The sequence below is a fragment of the Aulonocara sp. 'chitande type north' Nkhata Bay genome, linkage group LG1 (assembly GCF_057382095.1).
Source record: "Aulonocara sp. 'chitande type north' Nkhata Bay isolate Kocher_YH1m ecotype deep benthic linkage group LG1, A_spYH_male_GT1.1, whole genome shotgun sequence".
NCBI classification, from domain to species: Eukaryota; Metazoa; Chordata; class Actinopteri; order Cichliformes; family Cichlidae; genus Aulonocara; species Aulonocara sp. 'chitande type north' Nkhata Bay.
Genome location: NC_141344.1, coordinates 40,893,027 through 40,909,660, shown reverse-complemented (window position 1 = coordinate 40,909,660; position 16,634 = coordinate 40,893,027). Strand labels below are relative to the sequence as shown.

General features: G+C 41.6%; 1 protein-coding gene across 2 annotated transcripts in view; it reads left to right on the top strand.

Moving 5' to 3' along the window:
- Positions 1–16,634, top strand: part of cemip (cell migration inducing hyaluronidase 1) — a 155,115-nt gene that overhangs the window by 92,530 nt on the left and 45,951 nt on the right. For both annotated transcript variants that reach the window (XM_086296398.1, XM_086296405.1), the window contains exons 11-14: positions 599–790; positions 7,712–7,881; positions 14,145–14,354; positions 16,271–16,476. In XM_086296398.1, coding sequence (XP_086152524.1) covers positions 599–790; positions 7,712–7,881; positions 14,145–14,354; positions 16,271–16,476 — 778 coding nt within the window. The remainder of the gene's footprint in view (positions 1–598; positions 791–7,711; positions 7,882–14,144; positions 14,355–16,270; positions 16,477–16,634) is intronic.

The following is a 16,634-nucleotide window of genomic DNA, read 5'->3' as shown; positions in this document are numbered from 1 at the left end:
GCTAGAAACCTCAGCTTAGTTCTAATCTCAGCGACTGTGAGATCATTCCTGCGCGTGGCCTTCTACCTGCACATCTCCTCCATCTAACACACTGTAAACACTGCAGTAGTTGCACCCTTTCTGCACACGCGCTTTTCTACTCAGTAATATTCCCGTCAATACTATAATCACCTCTGTCAGTCCTTGATATTTATTATTGAGTGATTTGTATATATTGTGTTATTTCTTAAATTTGTAGATCTGTAACATATTGTATTGCTAAATAGTCTGTTTCTGTTACTGCGTTGGAGCAACTGTAACCCACATGATTTCCTCAGGGATTTATAAAGTATGCTGATTCTGAAGGTCAGAGTTCAAGTTCTATGAAATTCTTTTGAATGCGGTAACTCCATAAGGAATCAATCTCAGTAACCTCGACCTCAAGGCTAGAGGTCAGAGGTCAAGTTGTCTGAAAGTTTTCTCTTTTTTCCTGATTGCTGTGATGATTGACAAACTTGGCTAACACAATTGTTGTGAGGACTATATTTATTGCATAACATTATGGGTGTGTCAGCGTTGCTGCATGTTTTCGCCTAACTCTTTCCATCTCACCCTGTAGTTCGTCCACAGGCCTCTGTTTCCATCGACATGATGTCAAACAGCAGCATCCTGGAGCTGGCTGACCACCCTGCGGGCTGGGGGCCTGGGGATCGGGTGGTGGTGGCCAGTACAGACTACTCAATGCACCAGGCTGAAGAGTTTACACTGTTGCCCTGTCCGACCTGCGCATCCAACCAGTTGAAGGTCAGAGGTAAGAGTGCAGCAGCTGACAGTGTGCTGCAGTTCTAGGCTGCAAGGACGGGAATTTATGCTGCTGGTAATTCTGCACCACAGTCAAATGTCAGCTTTCACTCAGAGTTGTGGCACATAGTGTCCTAGACAGGTCTTTGAAAAAGAGTTGTAGCTGTGGTCTGCCATCACCAGTGTGTGAATGGGTGAATGACTGAATGTAGTGTGAAGCGCTTTGGGGTCCTTAGGGACTAGAAAAGCGCTATACAAATGCAGGCCATTTACCATTTACTGACTAAAAAGTACGTCATGACTCGAGTCCCACTGCCTTGAAACGAGTGAAACTAATTTAAAAATGTAAGCTGTCATTACCTCTGAAGAAACTGGAATGCCATTCTTTGATTGTATCCAGAGTCAGATTAGTTTAGTGGTGAACACTGAATATTTTTCATTTTTCTGAATGACAACTCTGCTTCAGTTTCATTAAACGATTAACTAAAAGTGTATTAGAACAGACGCCTGTATTAATGGAGTATGTGTCCAAGGCGTTTTATGATTATACTGTTGCCTTCACATGATCTAAAAATCCTTCTAGAAGCATCTACATGAAATTTAATCTTAAGAGCTTGTAAGAAGGCAGCTGGACTTCTTTAAATTATCTGAAGCTCTTTCACCTCTCATCCAAGAGACATTTTCAGTTCTAAAACCAAATGCTGAGTCCCAGGTATTTTAACTAGTGGGGCTTGTCCCTTAGTAAGTGGCCACTGACCCACTAAGATTAAGACTGAGACTCACACAAAAACATTTTAATCATTCAGATTTGATTGAATTAGACATAAAAACATTAACACATAACAAGACAGTTTAAAGACACTGACATAGAGTGCAAGGAAATTTGACCCAATACTAAGTTACTGGGTAATATTCATCTGTCAGATATCCTGTATACACTATCTGGTTCACATGAAGTTATGTTTCCACTTTGTCTTTGGATATGAAGTCACAGATTCTTCCATGGTCACAGTCAGTGACCACTAAACCAACCATCAGTTCTCCCATTACATACTTTTAGACTGTTTCCAAGGAGGCGCAGTCTTGATGACCTGGGCAAATCATTCTTTAGCCATTGGCTCATATAATCCAAAACATCTCTCCAGAAAAGAAAAACTTTGGAAGACTCCCATAATGCATGCACATAGGTGCCTCTTTCTATCTTAAATTTGCAACATTAAGCATCATTAATTAAACCCATTTTGTGTAATTTAGATGGGAAACCGCCTGGAAGTTGTACTTTGAACAATTCAGACATTCACCTGAAATGTCTGAATTCAGGAACTGTAATGTGTTAAAGGAGAATCCCTGGGCACTGATGCTGAGGTGCTCCTGATGTGTTTATCAGAGTGTGGATGCTCGATAGAAAGCACCTACGCTGAGAAAAATGTGTTTGTGTGAATGGCTGAAAGAGGTTTGTACCAAGTAAACATTCAACATTAGTCATAAACACACATCTTCTTTTTATTTGACAGAACTGATTCTACATTGAAAAATAAAACCAAGTGTGTTGCTAACTCTCCAAAGGTTGATTCTGTTCATCTGGACGTAGCGTTTTCAGATGAACAGAATCAACCTTTGGAGATTTACTTACCTGGATTGATTGAGAATGCGTCAAGACAAGTGTGTTGCTAAGTTACTAAGTTTACTTTTATGGCACTAAAAGACTTAAAAAGCTGCCAAATGTACCAAAAGGTGAAAAGTGAGAGCTGTAGCCACAAGAAAGAAGCTAAGCTAATGAAAAAAGGCTGAGCCCAGTGGAAACTTATCACTGAAGGATAAGGTGAGGGACCCTCAATCAATTTCTTGTAACTGCAAGGCAGTCTGGTCAGCTTTAACACACTGAGGCAGCTTCTTTCACCCTTTAGATACACACACACTTTTGTGTCTGCTGTGTGCATTAATGCAGGTTTATCTCAAAGCAAAAGCAATCGGAGTGTGCAATGTGAACATTTTGAACATTTGAAGGTGTTTCTTTTGAAGTGACTTAGCACAACTGATTCAGGTGTGGTCTGAGAACAACATGGCATTATGGCAGGTGTGATCCTGTGGCATCATTTTATCAACTAATAATTATTGTTGGTGCTCTAATGTGTTTGCCTTACAATATAAAGCTTTTAGGAACCGTTGTTGTCACCTGTCACATTTAACTGGTGGCGCAACAACAGCACGAGCAAGAGTGACCCTCAGACCAGTTTGTACACTACACACCCTGAGCTGGCAACGAATGCTTTCAGACTGCCAAGTGCACAGCCAGTTTACTGTTCCCACTGAACCATAATTTAGCATAATTCATGTCACACCTAGTCATTAGGTAAGCTGCAGTCAGCATTCTGTTTCTATTTTTTCCTCCACTGGCCACAAAAACAAAATGAAAATGATAAGATGTGCACGAGTCTGTCCTGCACTATTGTTCTTCACTTGCAACAATAATGTTGACTTGCACACAAGATTCTTGCACTGTAGCTAAGTTACAGCTAGCTGGCTAATTTATCTCCATATTGACGATTATTGTAGAGGTAAGTTATTATCATGAAGTCATATTAGACTTTAGCATTTGGTAGCAGTAACACTAACAGTCAATCTAGGATTAGCCAACTAACTGTTACTGTTAAAATGTCTTGATACATGTAAGGAAATTAAGGAAATTCCAAAAAGCTAATTCTGTTCATCTGGACTTCTTCACAAAGTCACTCGGATGATGTAATTGTTAGGTATAACTCTATGTGGTTATATACTGTGAATCTTCTGATGGCCAGCCAAGTTACAAGATCATCATGCAGCGTATAGCCAACGTAGCCAGCCTAGATACATTAGCTGGCCTGTGATCCATCAGGCTAACGTTAGCCAAAAGAAGTTTGCTTCACCAATTAAATGTCCTGTCTCGCTGATGCACATCACAATAGTTTTAACCTAATGCACAAATGTCCATTTGGTCACACAGGCTTCACTTTCTCTGATGTTCACTTACCTGCAAGCACAGATCAACTGTTTTTTACCCACAGCATGTAAAGACATTTTATTGAGGCACTGAAGTTGCTATTTATTGTTTAGTTTTTTTATTGTATGTATTTATTTATCTAGAACTCCTGTCATGACAATTGTGTATTTGCCACATTGTGAGGACTTGCCTCCCTTATAGAGGACAGTTCCATGTTGCTTAAATCATTAAACCAAGACTTGCCAGAGTAAGGATAGTTCATCACTAGGGAACTAGAGCTAGAAAAAGATATCAGGAAATGAATGTAAGCCGAGTGAAAGGATGGTAACACATCCTCTGTGGGTATGTGTATTTCTAAATATGCAGTGTGATAGAGGCCAGGTGGAGACAGCCTATAGCAGTGTGTGGGAGTTGGTGGAAGGTGTTTGGTCTGACTCAGGGCCAAGGAAAAGTCTTAGCCTGTATCCTGGAGGACTGTATGTTCTTGACTGAGCCCATTCATGTTGGCACACACACACTTGGATACCATCACGCATACTGATATGAAAACATTCACTTCCAGACTATTTTTCTTTCTGTCTCGCTGCATTCACATGCTATAGCTCTTCGGAAAAGCCCCTGGTGCTTGCAGAAGCTAAAACTGGCATGGCATCTTCTTTCCTACCTGTCAATTCCTGACACTAATTCACACACCAAAAAGATAAGTTTGCATTTCAGTATTAACAGATTTATTTTCAAGTCTCCACTGAAGCTGCTGGAATTTCTTTTCTGCATGGCTGCATAAAAATATCAGACCTAGTAGCGCTCTCTTTTTTCCTTAGGTCTCTGACATCACTTGTTATTTTGCTAAGTGAAAGCCCTGCTTTTACCAGCCCGAGGCTTTTCCTCAGAGCTCTTGTCACTCTCAGCACGACTATAATCTGTTACATTAATTCCTGCTCACGTGCCACTTTGCAGCACTATTTTTGAACACACGCTGATAATCGAGTTTGTCCTCCACCCTTGAGGTTATACACAAACAGGAAGAGTGTTGTTTTTGTTGTCCCAGCAGAGAGCTGGGAGATAGATGAGAAAGAGAGCGAGACAGCCTGAGGCTATTTATCAGTATGACTTCAATCATCTGAACATTTGACAGTTCTAACAGGCATATTGGTTATGCCTCCTTGAGTCATGGTGGTTTGTGTGTCCCAGATATGTTGTAGGGGGCTTTTGCCCCTGGTAGCTTCAGTTGAGTCCATGACCACACTATAGTGCCCAGGACAAGATTAACAGGGCCCCACCATGGAGCCAGTTCTGAGCTCACAGGCCTAAGTCTATGAGGTGCAGCCCTCTCATTGGCTCATCACCTGGAGGAGGTGTTGTAGGAGTCAGGTGCAGTGTGCAGTCAGAGGTCAAATCTACAACTTCCTCACAACTCATCGCTCTGGTGACGTAAGAGCCCCAGTTGGTGTCTGATGTTGGACGATACGAGTTAACCTTGTGCTCACTTCAGTGGATCTCTTGGACTCAAAAACCAGTCTCCTGGAGAAGGGCTGGACTTTTACCAGCATGGAATTGCCTCGGTGAGAGATGGGGCGATTGACCTGTACGCTGGGGTTTCTCCCAGTGGGGTAAGAGGCTTGTTTTCCTTCAGGGGAACAGTTCCTGACTGTCCTAACTGCAAACGATTAATTGTGAGTAGTCACTGAATGCTGCTGGCGGTGACCCCTATCAATCACCAGTCACTAGGCTAAAGTGTGCAAAGTGCTATCTGCGAGTCAACAGCGTCAAAGGGATCGCAAAGAAGTATACGGTACTGCTGCAGGTAACCAACTTAAAACAATGTATTGCTTTTTATTGAGCAAATACAAGTGAAACCTCTTTAGCGCATCCCTTTGTAATGCAGAAGAAATTGCAGCATTCAGTAACTCTTCTTTTGTTTGCATTGTAAAGAACAGGGATCTAAAACCTTTAAGTCTGGGCTGTTGATGCTTTAAATCAGAATGAAAATGTTCTTTTGTACTTTTTAAGCTCTGGCTGCTCTGGTGGAGGGAGTAGGTGGAGAAAAGAGATTAAGCATGTGTGGGTGTATGATGCTCACTCTCTCAGATTTCACACTTGAATATTTCTTTGACAGTTTTTTCCTGGCTTGGCTTCAGTTTTTCTAATCAGCACGTTTGTGTTGTTGAGGATATGTATGTGGAGGAGGGCGGACGAGAACTGTTATCGTTTCTAAGAGCCGTGTTCCACTTACTCTGATCTTGTTGTCCTTTCTACTTCTCACTGCTTTCATGGGATCATTTTTGCTTTTCCTTCACTGCTTTTTTACTGAGGTATAAATGGTCCTTCCAAGGCTTTATTTTAATTACAAAAAACATAATACTGTAGCTTGCCTATGAGGCCCAGTGTGACTGTAGGTGTGGGGGACGCTTTGGGTTTTTTGCTCGCTACAGAGTTTTAGAACGATTGCAGAATTCAGAAACACTTTGTTGTTGTTTTGTACCTGCTGTTGGTACCTTTGGAGCATTTTTCATGAAAGTATCTGACAAATAATATTACAGTGATTACATGTCAGAGCATGTAAATAAATTTTGACTCAAAAACACTATCATGGTGGCATTGATCAAAAATGCCCCAAACTCATAGATGATGGCACAGTGACTGAGTCCATCTTGGATAAACAGAATGGTCTCCTGCCTTTTCCCCCAAAGAATCAGTCAGCGTAGTGACTTGTGCTGGTATTCCCAAAGCCATAATCAGAGAATTTTCTTCTTGAATGTTGGGGAACTGGTCAAGGTGTAACCTGTCTTTTTGGGGCGATCGTGGCTCAACAGTTGGCAGTTCATCTTGTAATCGGAAGGTTGCCGGTTCGAGCCCCGGCTCTGACAGTCTCGGTCGTTGTGTCCGTGGGCGAGACACTTCACCCGTTGCCTACTGGTGGTGGTCAGAGGGCCCAGCCTCGCCTCTGTCAGTGTATCTGTGGCTGCAATGTAGCTGCCATCACCAGTGTGTGTGAATGACTGAATGTAGTGTAAAGCGCTATACGAATACAGGCCATTTAGCATTTTTAACCTTGTTGCTGAACAAAATTGAGAGAGAGGCCATCAAAGCAAACACCTGGGTTTGTGCCTGTGTGGTTGGAAGACTTACCTGTAAAAGGTCTTTTATTTTATCCTGCCTTTAACTTATAAGAACTACTGCAGCCACAGGATTAACTAATTGCCGTTTTTCTACATTCTAGTCTTTTTAAATGTTTTAACACTTTGTTGATGCTGTTATTGTTATTTTGAATTCCAAAAAAAACCCACTGTGAACTTAAGGATGATTCTTATTTAATGCTTTCTTTCTTTCTTTCTTTCTTTCTTTCTTTCTTTCTTTCTTTCTTTCTTTTTTACATCTGTAGATATTATGATGCTATTGATTTCTTTTGGTGGCTTTGTAGGAAAAAACTGATACTGTAATGGATTGGAATTGCACTGGCTCTATCCCTTTTCCAACTCCCTGATTCTCCTGCATTAAATTGTTACATTTGATGTTTGCACAAATTGTTTTGTGCTTTTTGACTTGATTAAGCACCTGCGTCTGTGTTATGGGATCTGCACTGGGCATCAAAAAGCGATGGGCAACGTCAGACTAAAAGAAAGGAAAATACCACATTGATGAAGTAGTTGCATTTCCACAGGAATAGGCCCTTAAACCTTGCAACTGCTCAAGGAGTAAAAGGGCACGCTGCCTTTTGGTTGCAGCAGGCTGAGGAAAGTCGTCCTCACTGGCCAACAAGGTTATCAGCAGGTGCAGCGTGGATGTTAATAAGTTCAGTCTGAGTGTGGGTAAGGCAGAGGTAAAGAAGTGCTCCTGTGCTTGACTCAGAGTTGAACTCGTCTTCTTTGTCTCTGACGCTGATGTGTTGTAGGTCAGTGTGTTTTCACACCAACGGTTCTTTTTTACTGTGCATGTGTTCTGTGTATGCAGGTAAAGCCAAGTTTATCCACATGGGAGAGGAGGTGGATGGGGTAGACATGAGGGCCGAGGTCGGCCTGCTGAGTCGTAATATCCTGCTTCGTGGTGAGATGGAGCCCAGCTGCTATGGCAATGAGGCCTGCAAGTTCTTCAACTTTGACACTTTCGGAGGACATTTGAAGGTAAACTCTTCTGTTAGCTGTCGTTTGCAGAATAGGCAACACCGTGTGAACAGGCTTGAAAAGGAGGAAAAACGATCCCTTTAAAGAGAACCTGTCGTAGCCATTTATTCCCAGCTTCATACTTTAATTCTTGGGCTATACTATAGAATAGTGTTCTGCCATCTGCTTAATGATGATAATGATAATCCTTTTATAAGATTGTAAAAGCAGATATGCAGGGCTTCTGCCTCAGCTGTCTGAGGTGAAGTTAGGGATATGGACCCAAGAGTAGAAAAAAAACCTGTTAAAAAGAAGGTTATGACCTGTGATTCAAGCAACAAAAAACGTTTTATTCCAGACCAATGACAGCTACTTTTCTCAGGAACTGCAGAGCTCCACAGAGTGGGAGTGATTACTGCACACATACACAGGAAAACGGTATAAAGCTGCCAAGCTTCGGTGCATTCTTGCTCGCGTGCTCTGCCAAAACTCCTCGTCCTGCGCCCTCATAGCTACTACACAGAGAAATTAGTAAATGCACTCCAGGTGTGCCACACCCTCAGCCATTCTGCCGTCCCATTCCCTCCTACAACCAATCCACAGGCGATACCCTGCCATCACATCCACCCACTGCCTAACTTAGGCCTGGGATCTATCCAGCCTGATCTACTCCTCGCCATAGGAAATCAGCCACCAGATTGCCAAACACTCTTTTACCATGTATCATGCTTTAGCGAATTTCAGGTTCCCACTGGTGTAAAGAACTGGATGGTCAATCCCACATATGTGTATCCCATGTATCCCGGTGCTTTGGGGTGTGAAGCAGATACTTCACATAGAGGGCAGCACCTGAGTGTGCCTGCCCACATCTGTTCCAAAGTCTTTGCCTTCTGCGCTGGCTGTGACCCGACGGTTCGCTGTTACTGAGGTACGTTGGAACCAGTGAAGCATGTTTGCCTCAGTAACCCCAGAGATGGAGTGATTAGTGCACACGCCCAGGCCAGTGCTTTACAGCTGCCCAGCTTTAAAGTGTTTCTGCTCAGCCATACTGTCCCACCTCTACCTCCACAAACCATACCAAACACCACAGCTGTGTGTTTGACCAGGACTCTAGCCAATCGCAGCATTTTTCATCATTTACTCTGGAACTTTATAAGGAAACCTGATTATTTAGTAACACAAGCTTTAATAAAATACATTTTTCATTGACGATAACAGATATATTAGCTTTTGTCAACATTTGAAAAACTGTCAGGTGGTTGGACAAGCCTTGGTCCCATCTGTAGATCCTACAGCTAGATGAACATAGGGTCCCAATTTGAATTTGAAAACATAAAAGACATTACTCAGACTGTATACCAACAAGTCCAGTACTCTTCCTCAGAGACACAGAGGAAGAATATTTGTCCTTTCATGCTCACAGATGGAATCGTGCTCCATAATTACTGACTTGCACACATTTGCTGGACACTGTATTGTGACACCTAGTGTGTCTTTATCCATCTGAGTACCTGGACCAGACTAAGTTGGATAACACTGAACGAATTTCAGGTTCCCTACTGCTCCTCCAAACTCTTACTTGGGGGAGGAGCTCCATCATACTGTTTTTGAGCCCTTTCTGTTCTCAGTACACATATGACTGTTGATCATCTCATAACAGCTTCATTACATTTAAAGAAAACACAGGACGGATCATCTAATGGAGATAAGTGTGCATACAGACAAGAGGTTATTTTATCTTCTATGTTCAGAGTCATAATAATCTGGCTCTGAACACCAACAATGTGGAGAGTCTCTTGTTTCAGGTTTCTGGGTACACACATCACAGAAGACCTCACATGGACACTGTGTCCCTCTAAAACAGTCTGCACTTCCTGTGCACCCTGAGTGGCTTAAAGCCTTCTGGTGTTTTTGTACTGCTGCACCATTCAAAGCATCCTCACTCACGACATGCTGACATGATATGGAAACAACTCCGCAGCAGATAAGAACACTGCAGAGTCATAAACCTTCACAAAAGATAAACAACACACAGCTGCCTGCCCTTGAAGACATGTGCATATTACACTGCCTGCAGAAAGTACACTGCATCCTAAAGGACTCGTCTCACCAGCTGTTTGAACATCTGCACTCAAGCAAATGTTACAGGTGCATCAGAGCATGCATCTGCGTAATTAAGAACCAGTCTTAATCCTAGATCCATCTTCCCAAGGGCAGAAGGTAGTGCAGGTCATCTATGAATTAGAAGGTTGGTGGTTCAATCCCCATCTGGTCCATTCTGCATGCCAAACATCCTTGGGCAAGACACTAACCCCAAGTTGCTCTCCGATGCATCCATGAATGTGTGTGAATGGTAGCTAGAAAGAGCTTAAGCATAGAAGAAGTGGCTGTATGAATGGCTTTAAAAAGGCATGTTGTATGAAGCACTGTGAAAAGCCTACAGAAGAATCAGTCCATTTACCATTCACTAATGAGCTCTGCTCAGGAACCGCACAGTGATAATCAGTGATGATCATTTTCTACACAAGTGCAGAATCTGGTAATTGTCACTGTTTGTAACCTGCACTGTTTTTGAGCTCTTTTAAATGCGTCAAATAAATTGGGAGAAAAGTGAAAAGGACACAGCAGCAGCTCTTTTGGACGCTGACTTTTCAAAAGTCGTGCTCCTGCTCTGTCATTTTTTCTGCGTAGCCTTCACAGCCGACACTTTTTCTCTCTGCCAGAAATCACAACTAAATGCAGCTCGGTGGCACTCAAAGTATGTTTTTACACTAAAACTCTGGGTCATTAGAAATAGCAGCTCTGAATTGCACCCAGAGTGCTTTGCACATTATAGGTGTAATATGTATTATACATTTAAAATATTTTAAACAATAAAAATGTTGCTGCTTTGGTAGGAATGTGTGTTTAGAGCATATTAAAGGCAATAAGTTAAAAAGATCCTTTAAAAAAACACATTTTTGAGCATCGTTGTTATACTGAAGCTAGTCTTTTGTTTCTTCTGACTTCCTCCACGTTAATGCACCACTACAGCAAATAATCCACATTAACATCTAAAATCTTAATTTAGTTTAAGGCTCATTAAGACTCTCGGGCCTCTGTATGTGTTCATCACTGAAACGTCCTTCTTTCTGTCAGCCTCGTGCACCCTATCATCAGAAAGAGGCAACAGAGACACTGACGCAGGAAGGAGAGGGGGGAGTGTGTGGTTGTCTTCCTGCTGCCTCAATGCCTCCCTTTCCCCAGGGCAAGCTATCATATTCCATTATAAATTTCCATCTCAGCCTCATGTCACATATTTCTCATGCATGGGTGTGTGTAGAGCATGAAATAGCATAACACACACATGAGCACACACACACAGAGGGTGAGAAACACTAAATGCCTCAGGACAAGTCCTGTCGTGTGAAAACCTCCCATCTCCAGAATTATTAGCTGGTCGCAAGCTGAATGTCGCTGACTGTGATCCGGGTGATATTTCTTTCATTTTTTAGCCTTTTCACAAACACTATGATGTAATGAAAACCAGTGTGACTGCAAGAAGTGTTGGTTCTCATGATTCTCTGGGTTTTTTGGGACATAGCTGCATGGCGTCACAGAGTCTCCTGGCATCTGCCATCCTGCTTCGTTCTCCACATCAACCCATACCTGTCTGTAACTTCATCTTTTATTTGTCCAAATTTCAGTGTTTTCATTATTTTAACGTCCTGTTCTGTTCCTCTCTCGTAGTATTGTTGCTGCTTTAATAGCAAGTTATGTCATTGATCATATAACTCCTTTAAAAATACTTCAGTGAAGTGGAAACAAATGTGGTGACTCGAAGTAGCAGAGGTGAGGCCTAGCAGACACTGATGTCAACCTGCCAAATTTCAGGACTTATCAGGATCCAAAAGTGTGACTAATTATTACAAACATGTTACCTGGAAGAAAACGATGCATGGTGTCGACTTGTGGTTTGTTCGTTTGTGTTTTGTTATCTACCAGGCTGTGAAGATGCTTGCAGACATGCGTATTTCAACGCGGGAGTCGGGGATTTGTCTTGTTCCAGCTTTGTTACATTGATTTAAAGTTTTCACTGAACAATGGCTGTTGTAATAGTGATTACAAGTGTTGGGGTCATTACTCAGGAAGAGTCACGTATTACACATCACTCGTTACTTTAAAAAGTAATTCAGTATCTCCCACTTTACCGTCTCACTCTTGTCCTTCTCTGCACTTGAAAAAAAGTCATGTCTATACCCGCTACTCAAAATCTGCATCTCTGTACCACTTTCTACCTCCCACACATGCACGGAAATCAGCTGATTGTAGCCGCGAGAGTGTCCAGGAAATAAAAAACATGTTTCTTTCTGTTCGCCCGGCTGGCAGAGAACTGAAGAATGACATCATTGTAACCGTGATGTAATTATTGAGTTTAGTACTGCAATGAGTTACATTACACTACATTACAAGACATACTTGATTCAGTTCAATTTTATTTATATAGCACCAGCACCAGTTACCTCGAGGTGCTTTCTATTATAAGATAAAGATCCTACATTAATAGAGAGAGAGCTAGATACTAATAATAATTAATGGTTAAATGCAGAGAGGTGTATAAATACATAGTGAGTGAAAAACAAACACTCAATGGCTAAAGGGCAACGTAGGCTTATTGCAGCATAACTAGGGGCCTGAAAACTGAAGGCTCTGCCTCCCATTCTACTTTTAAATACTCTAGGAACAACAAGTAGGCCTGCAGAGCGAGAGCGAAGTGCTCTAATAGGGTGATATGGTACTACAAGGTCATTGAGATAAGATGGGGCCTGATTATTTAAGACCTTGTATGTGAGGAGCAGGATTTTGAATTGTGGATTTAACAGGAAGCCAAAACAGGAGAAATATGCTCTCTCTTTCTAGTCCCTGTCAGGACTCTTGCTGCAGCATTTTGGATCAGCTGAAGGCTTTTCAGGGAGTTTCAGTGAGTGTGCAAATGGAAGAAAGCAGTCTTACATATTTGTTTAATATGTGCGTTGAAGGACATGTCCTGGTCAAAAATGACTCCAAGGTTCCTCACAGTGTTACTGGAGGCCAAGGTAATGCCATCCAGAGTAAGAATCTGGTTAGATACCATATTTCTAAGCTTTTCAGGGCCGAGTACAATAACCTCAGTTTTATCTGAATTAAGAAGCAGAAAGTTAGCGGCCATCCAGGTCTTTATGTCTTTAAGACATTCCTGCAGTTTAACTAATTGGTGTGTGTTATCTGGCTTCATGGACAGATAGAGCTGGGTGTCATCTGCATAGCAGTGTAAATGTATGCTATGTCTTCTAATGATGCTGCCTAAAGGAAGCATGTATAATGTAAACAGAATTGGTCCTAGCACTGAACCCTGTGGAACTCCATAATTAAACTGTGACGAGGACTCTCCATCAGAGGTCTCAAACTAAAATGAGCGGTGGGCCCCTGCTGCCACTGTCATCTCATGTGAGAGCCACTGTAGTGTTCAAGTAATGCAAAAAACTAACATGAAAACACTGAGAAATATTTCCTAAAATGTAGCATTTTGTTTTTGTTTTTTTAATTTCAAATATTGTATAACAAGACAAAACCGCAAACGTGAACATTTTTTTTCCCTCACTCTTAACTGAAGCCTTACATTGAACTACCAAATAAACACATCGGTCCTCTCTTTGTGGCCAGACACGTGGCAGCACTTCTGCTATCGTTTTGTTTGTATTTAACAAAATCAAAATGAAGACCTAAGTGTTCACTTTAGTTTTTGACTCGCTCACTGAACTCAGCCTCAACATGTTTGTGCGCTCTGCTCATATCGCCGTCATGTTAAATAATTTTTTGCTTTTTAAAGAACTTATCCTAACATTACACTCAACAACAAACAACAAAAAAGTCACTTCAAGGGACAAATTGCACTATATTTCTCAACATTAATATGTTAATGCAAGTGGCCCCTGGGCCGCAAGTTTAAGAGCCCTGATTCACATGACCAAACTGGAGTCCCATTATTGCGTTAATCAACAATGTCATGTGATCACAGTAAAAAAGTACAAAGAAATAAATTACACCCAACACTGGTAGCTACGTCCATCTTTTATTTACAGTCTATGTGCAAAACAAAGAAATTGAACATTAGAATAAAAAAACATAAAATAATGATTTAAAAATCTAAATCTGACTCTAGTGTTGCTAGTCCTGCTTTTCATGTACTTTTGTTTTTTTGCTCGTGTCTGATTGATGCAGTAACTGGAGCTCTCTGACTGCAATGTGTCCACTGTCATCACCAGGTGGAGCATGGTTTTAGGGCAGTCCACATATCTGGGATGGAGCTGCAGCACATGGGCCAGCAGACCATGGGACACTATCCTGTCCATTTTCACATGAATGGAGATGTGGATGAGAGGGGAGGCTATGACCCTCCAACGTCTGTCAGCGATTTATCCATTCACCACTCTTTCTCCCGCTGCGTCACTATCCACGGCTCCAATGGACTGATGGTCAGTTAGGAAGCTGTATAATTTATTTCTGTATTTTTTGTATGTATTAATGCATATATAAGAACGCATACATAAAAATGTGTAATTTATTGTTAAGAGTCATTATTGCAGCTCTTAACCTTCACTGGCTCAGAAGCAACCTGGTAATGTTAGGGACAGTGTTTTTGTATTCGTATAGCGCCGTACTTATTGGTGTTGGTGACTCTTACTAAGGCAGATACGATGACCTCATTTAAAGGGTTTTATATTCTTTTTAGTCTCCAGTAATGTCTCATAAAATCATTATTATAGTGACAGGCATATAATTTTAAATCTCTGAAAGAAACAGTTTGTATGAAGATGTATATGAAATATATGAATTAAAACGCAGGAGATTGGGCACTGTGTGACATGGATAATAGGGGGATTCAAGCTATTAAAGACAAGTGCACGACTATAAGTATCTTGGGGTCTTGTTCATGAGCCAAAGAAGAGTGGAGCGGGAGATTAGATCTGTTGTGGTGAAGAGAGCTGAGTATTAAATTGAAGCGGTTAATTAATGTTCTTACTGTCACCTATGGTCACAGGGTCTGGGTAGACCACTGACATCTCTGAAGGGTGTCTAGGCTCTGGCTTAGTGATAGGCTGAGGAGTCATTCATGTTGGACTCAGAGTGGCTACTCCTCCAAATTGAAAGGGTCCAGCTGAGTCAGTTTTCAGGTTCATATCAAGCAGGTTGCTTCTTTGGTCATCATATTCCAAGATTCCCTGCTGTCGCTTGTGTAGCATTAGTGCTACTCTGTCCTGCACCGGCTGCCCATGTGTGTTTCTGTCTGGCTACATTTGTTCAGCCTTTCACAGACTTTAAACTGATGTATCCTAAATTTGGCCGAAAAGGGAAAGCGAATAACAAGCACAAATTCAACCTAACTTCATCCACTTATCAGTTTGCATTTATCCACTAAACCAGAGCTTCCCAAAGTGTGGGGCCCGCCCCACTAGGGGGCTGCAGAGCCATTGCAGGGGGGGCTCGGTATAAAAAGGGGAAAAAACAGAAAGCTTGGACACTGCTAGCACGGGGCGCCCACACAAACGCAAAGCAGGAGATGAAACGTCGCTGAATATGTTTCCAAACCAACTTCATTCTAAAACAAAGACTAGAAAATATGGTGAAGCAAATCTGCCCTTTGGCTTCACCTGCACAGGTGCCGAGGTAGGTCTCCCTGCAGGGTTGGTTTTCGCCAGGCTGTTTAAATCACAGACAAACAGGATCCCACATTCTTGATTTTTAGTTCAAACACTTCTTGTAATGACTAACTACTCCTGACATGTTGGAGATGTTTGCTCTTTATACAGTAAAGTTACAGCTGGATACAAATAACATCAGGCTGATCCTGCCACGATTTGTCCCCTCGGTTCAAATCACAGACAAACAGGATCCCACAGCTGTTTATGTTTTTGAACCCATTTTGCACAGAGAGGCATTTTTTGAAAAATGTATTGATGCAATGTTGAATATTATTACACAGGAAAAAAACAACAACACATAAAATAATGACACCGTGACGCCTCTGCCTTTGTAAATGGAGGGACAGTAACTGCGTGTAAAACCTGCAGACAGTCAGATTAACAGTATTTTGTCATCATTCTGCAATTCATCTCACGTAAACATGAAAAAGTTTGGGAACCACTGCACTAAACCATTTTCGTTGACTAGAATTCAAAGCTGAAGTTGGGTTAAATTTGGTGCAAGAATTTGCTTCCTAAGCCACAAAAGAAACGCATTTGATAAATAATGGAGCTTCTGATGAGCAATTACACTTTAGAAAGTTCACACTTTTGTTATAGACATTTTTTTCTACAGTTAGATTTGAAATGGACCCCATGCACTATGGTGACCTACTCTACAATCAGTAATGTACTGTGTTGCCTCCCAGGTAAAGGATGTGGTGGGATATGACACACTAGGCCACTGTTTCTTCACGGAGGATGGTCCAGAAGAAAGGAATACATTTGAGCACTGTTTGGGTCTGATGGTTCGAGCAGGGACCCTGCTGCCTTCAGACAGAGATAGCAAAATGTGTCGTGACATCACTGATGGAGCATATCCAGGATATGTGCCCAATCCACGTCAAGATTGCAGGTACACAAAGAAAGTTTGATTGTACATAAACGACATGTTTTAAATAGATTTTTAGACTCTCTTGTTTAGTTGTAACTGTCTACTTACAGTGCCTACACTGTCTTCTTTTTTTAAAAGGTCATTGTTCATGATACCTGTTCTAAAAAGAAGTTTCAGTA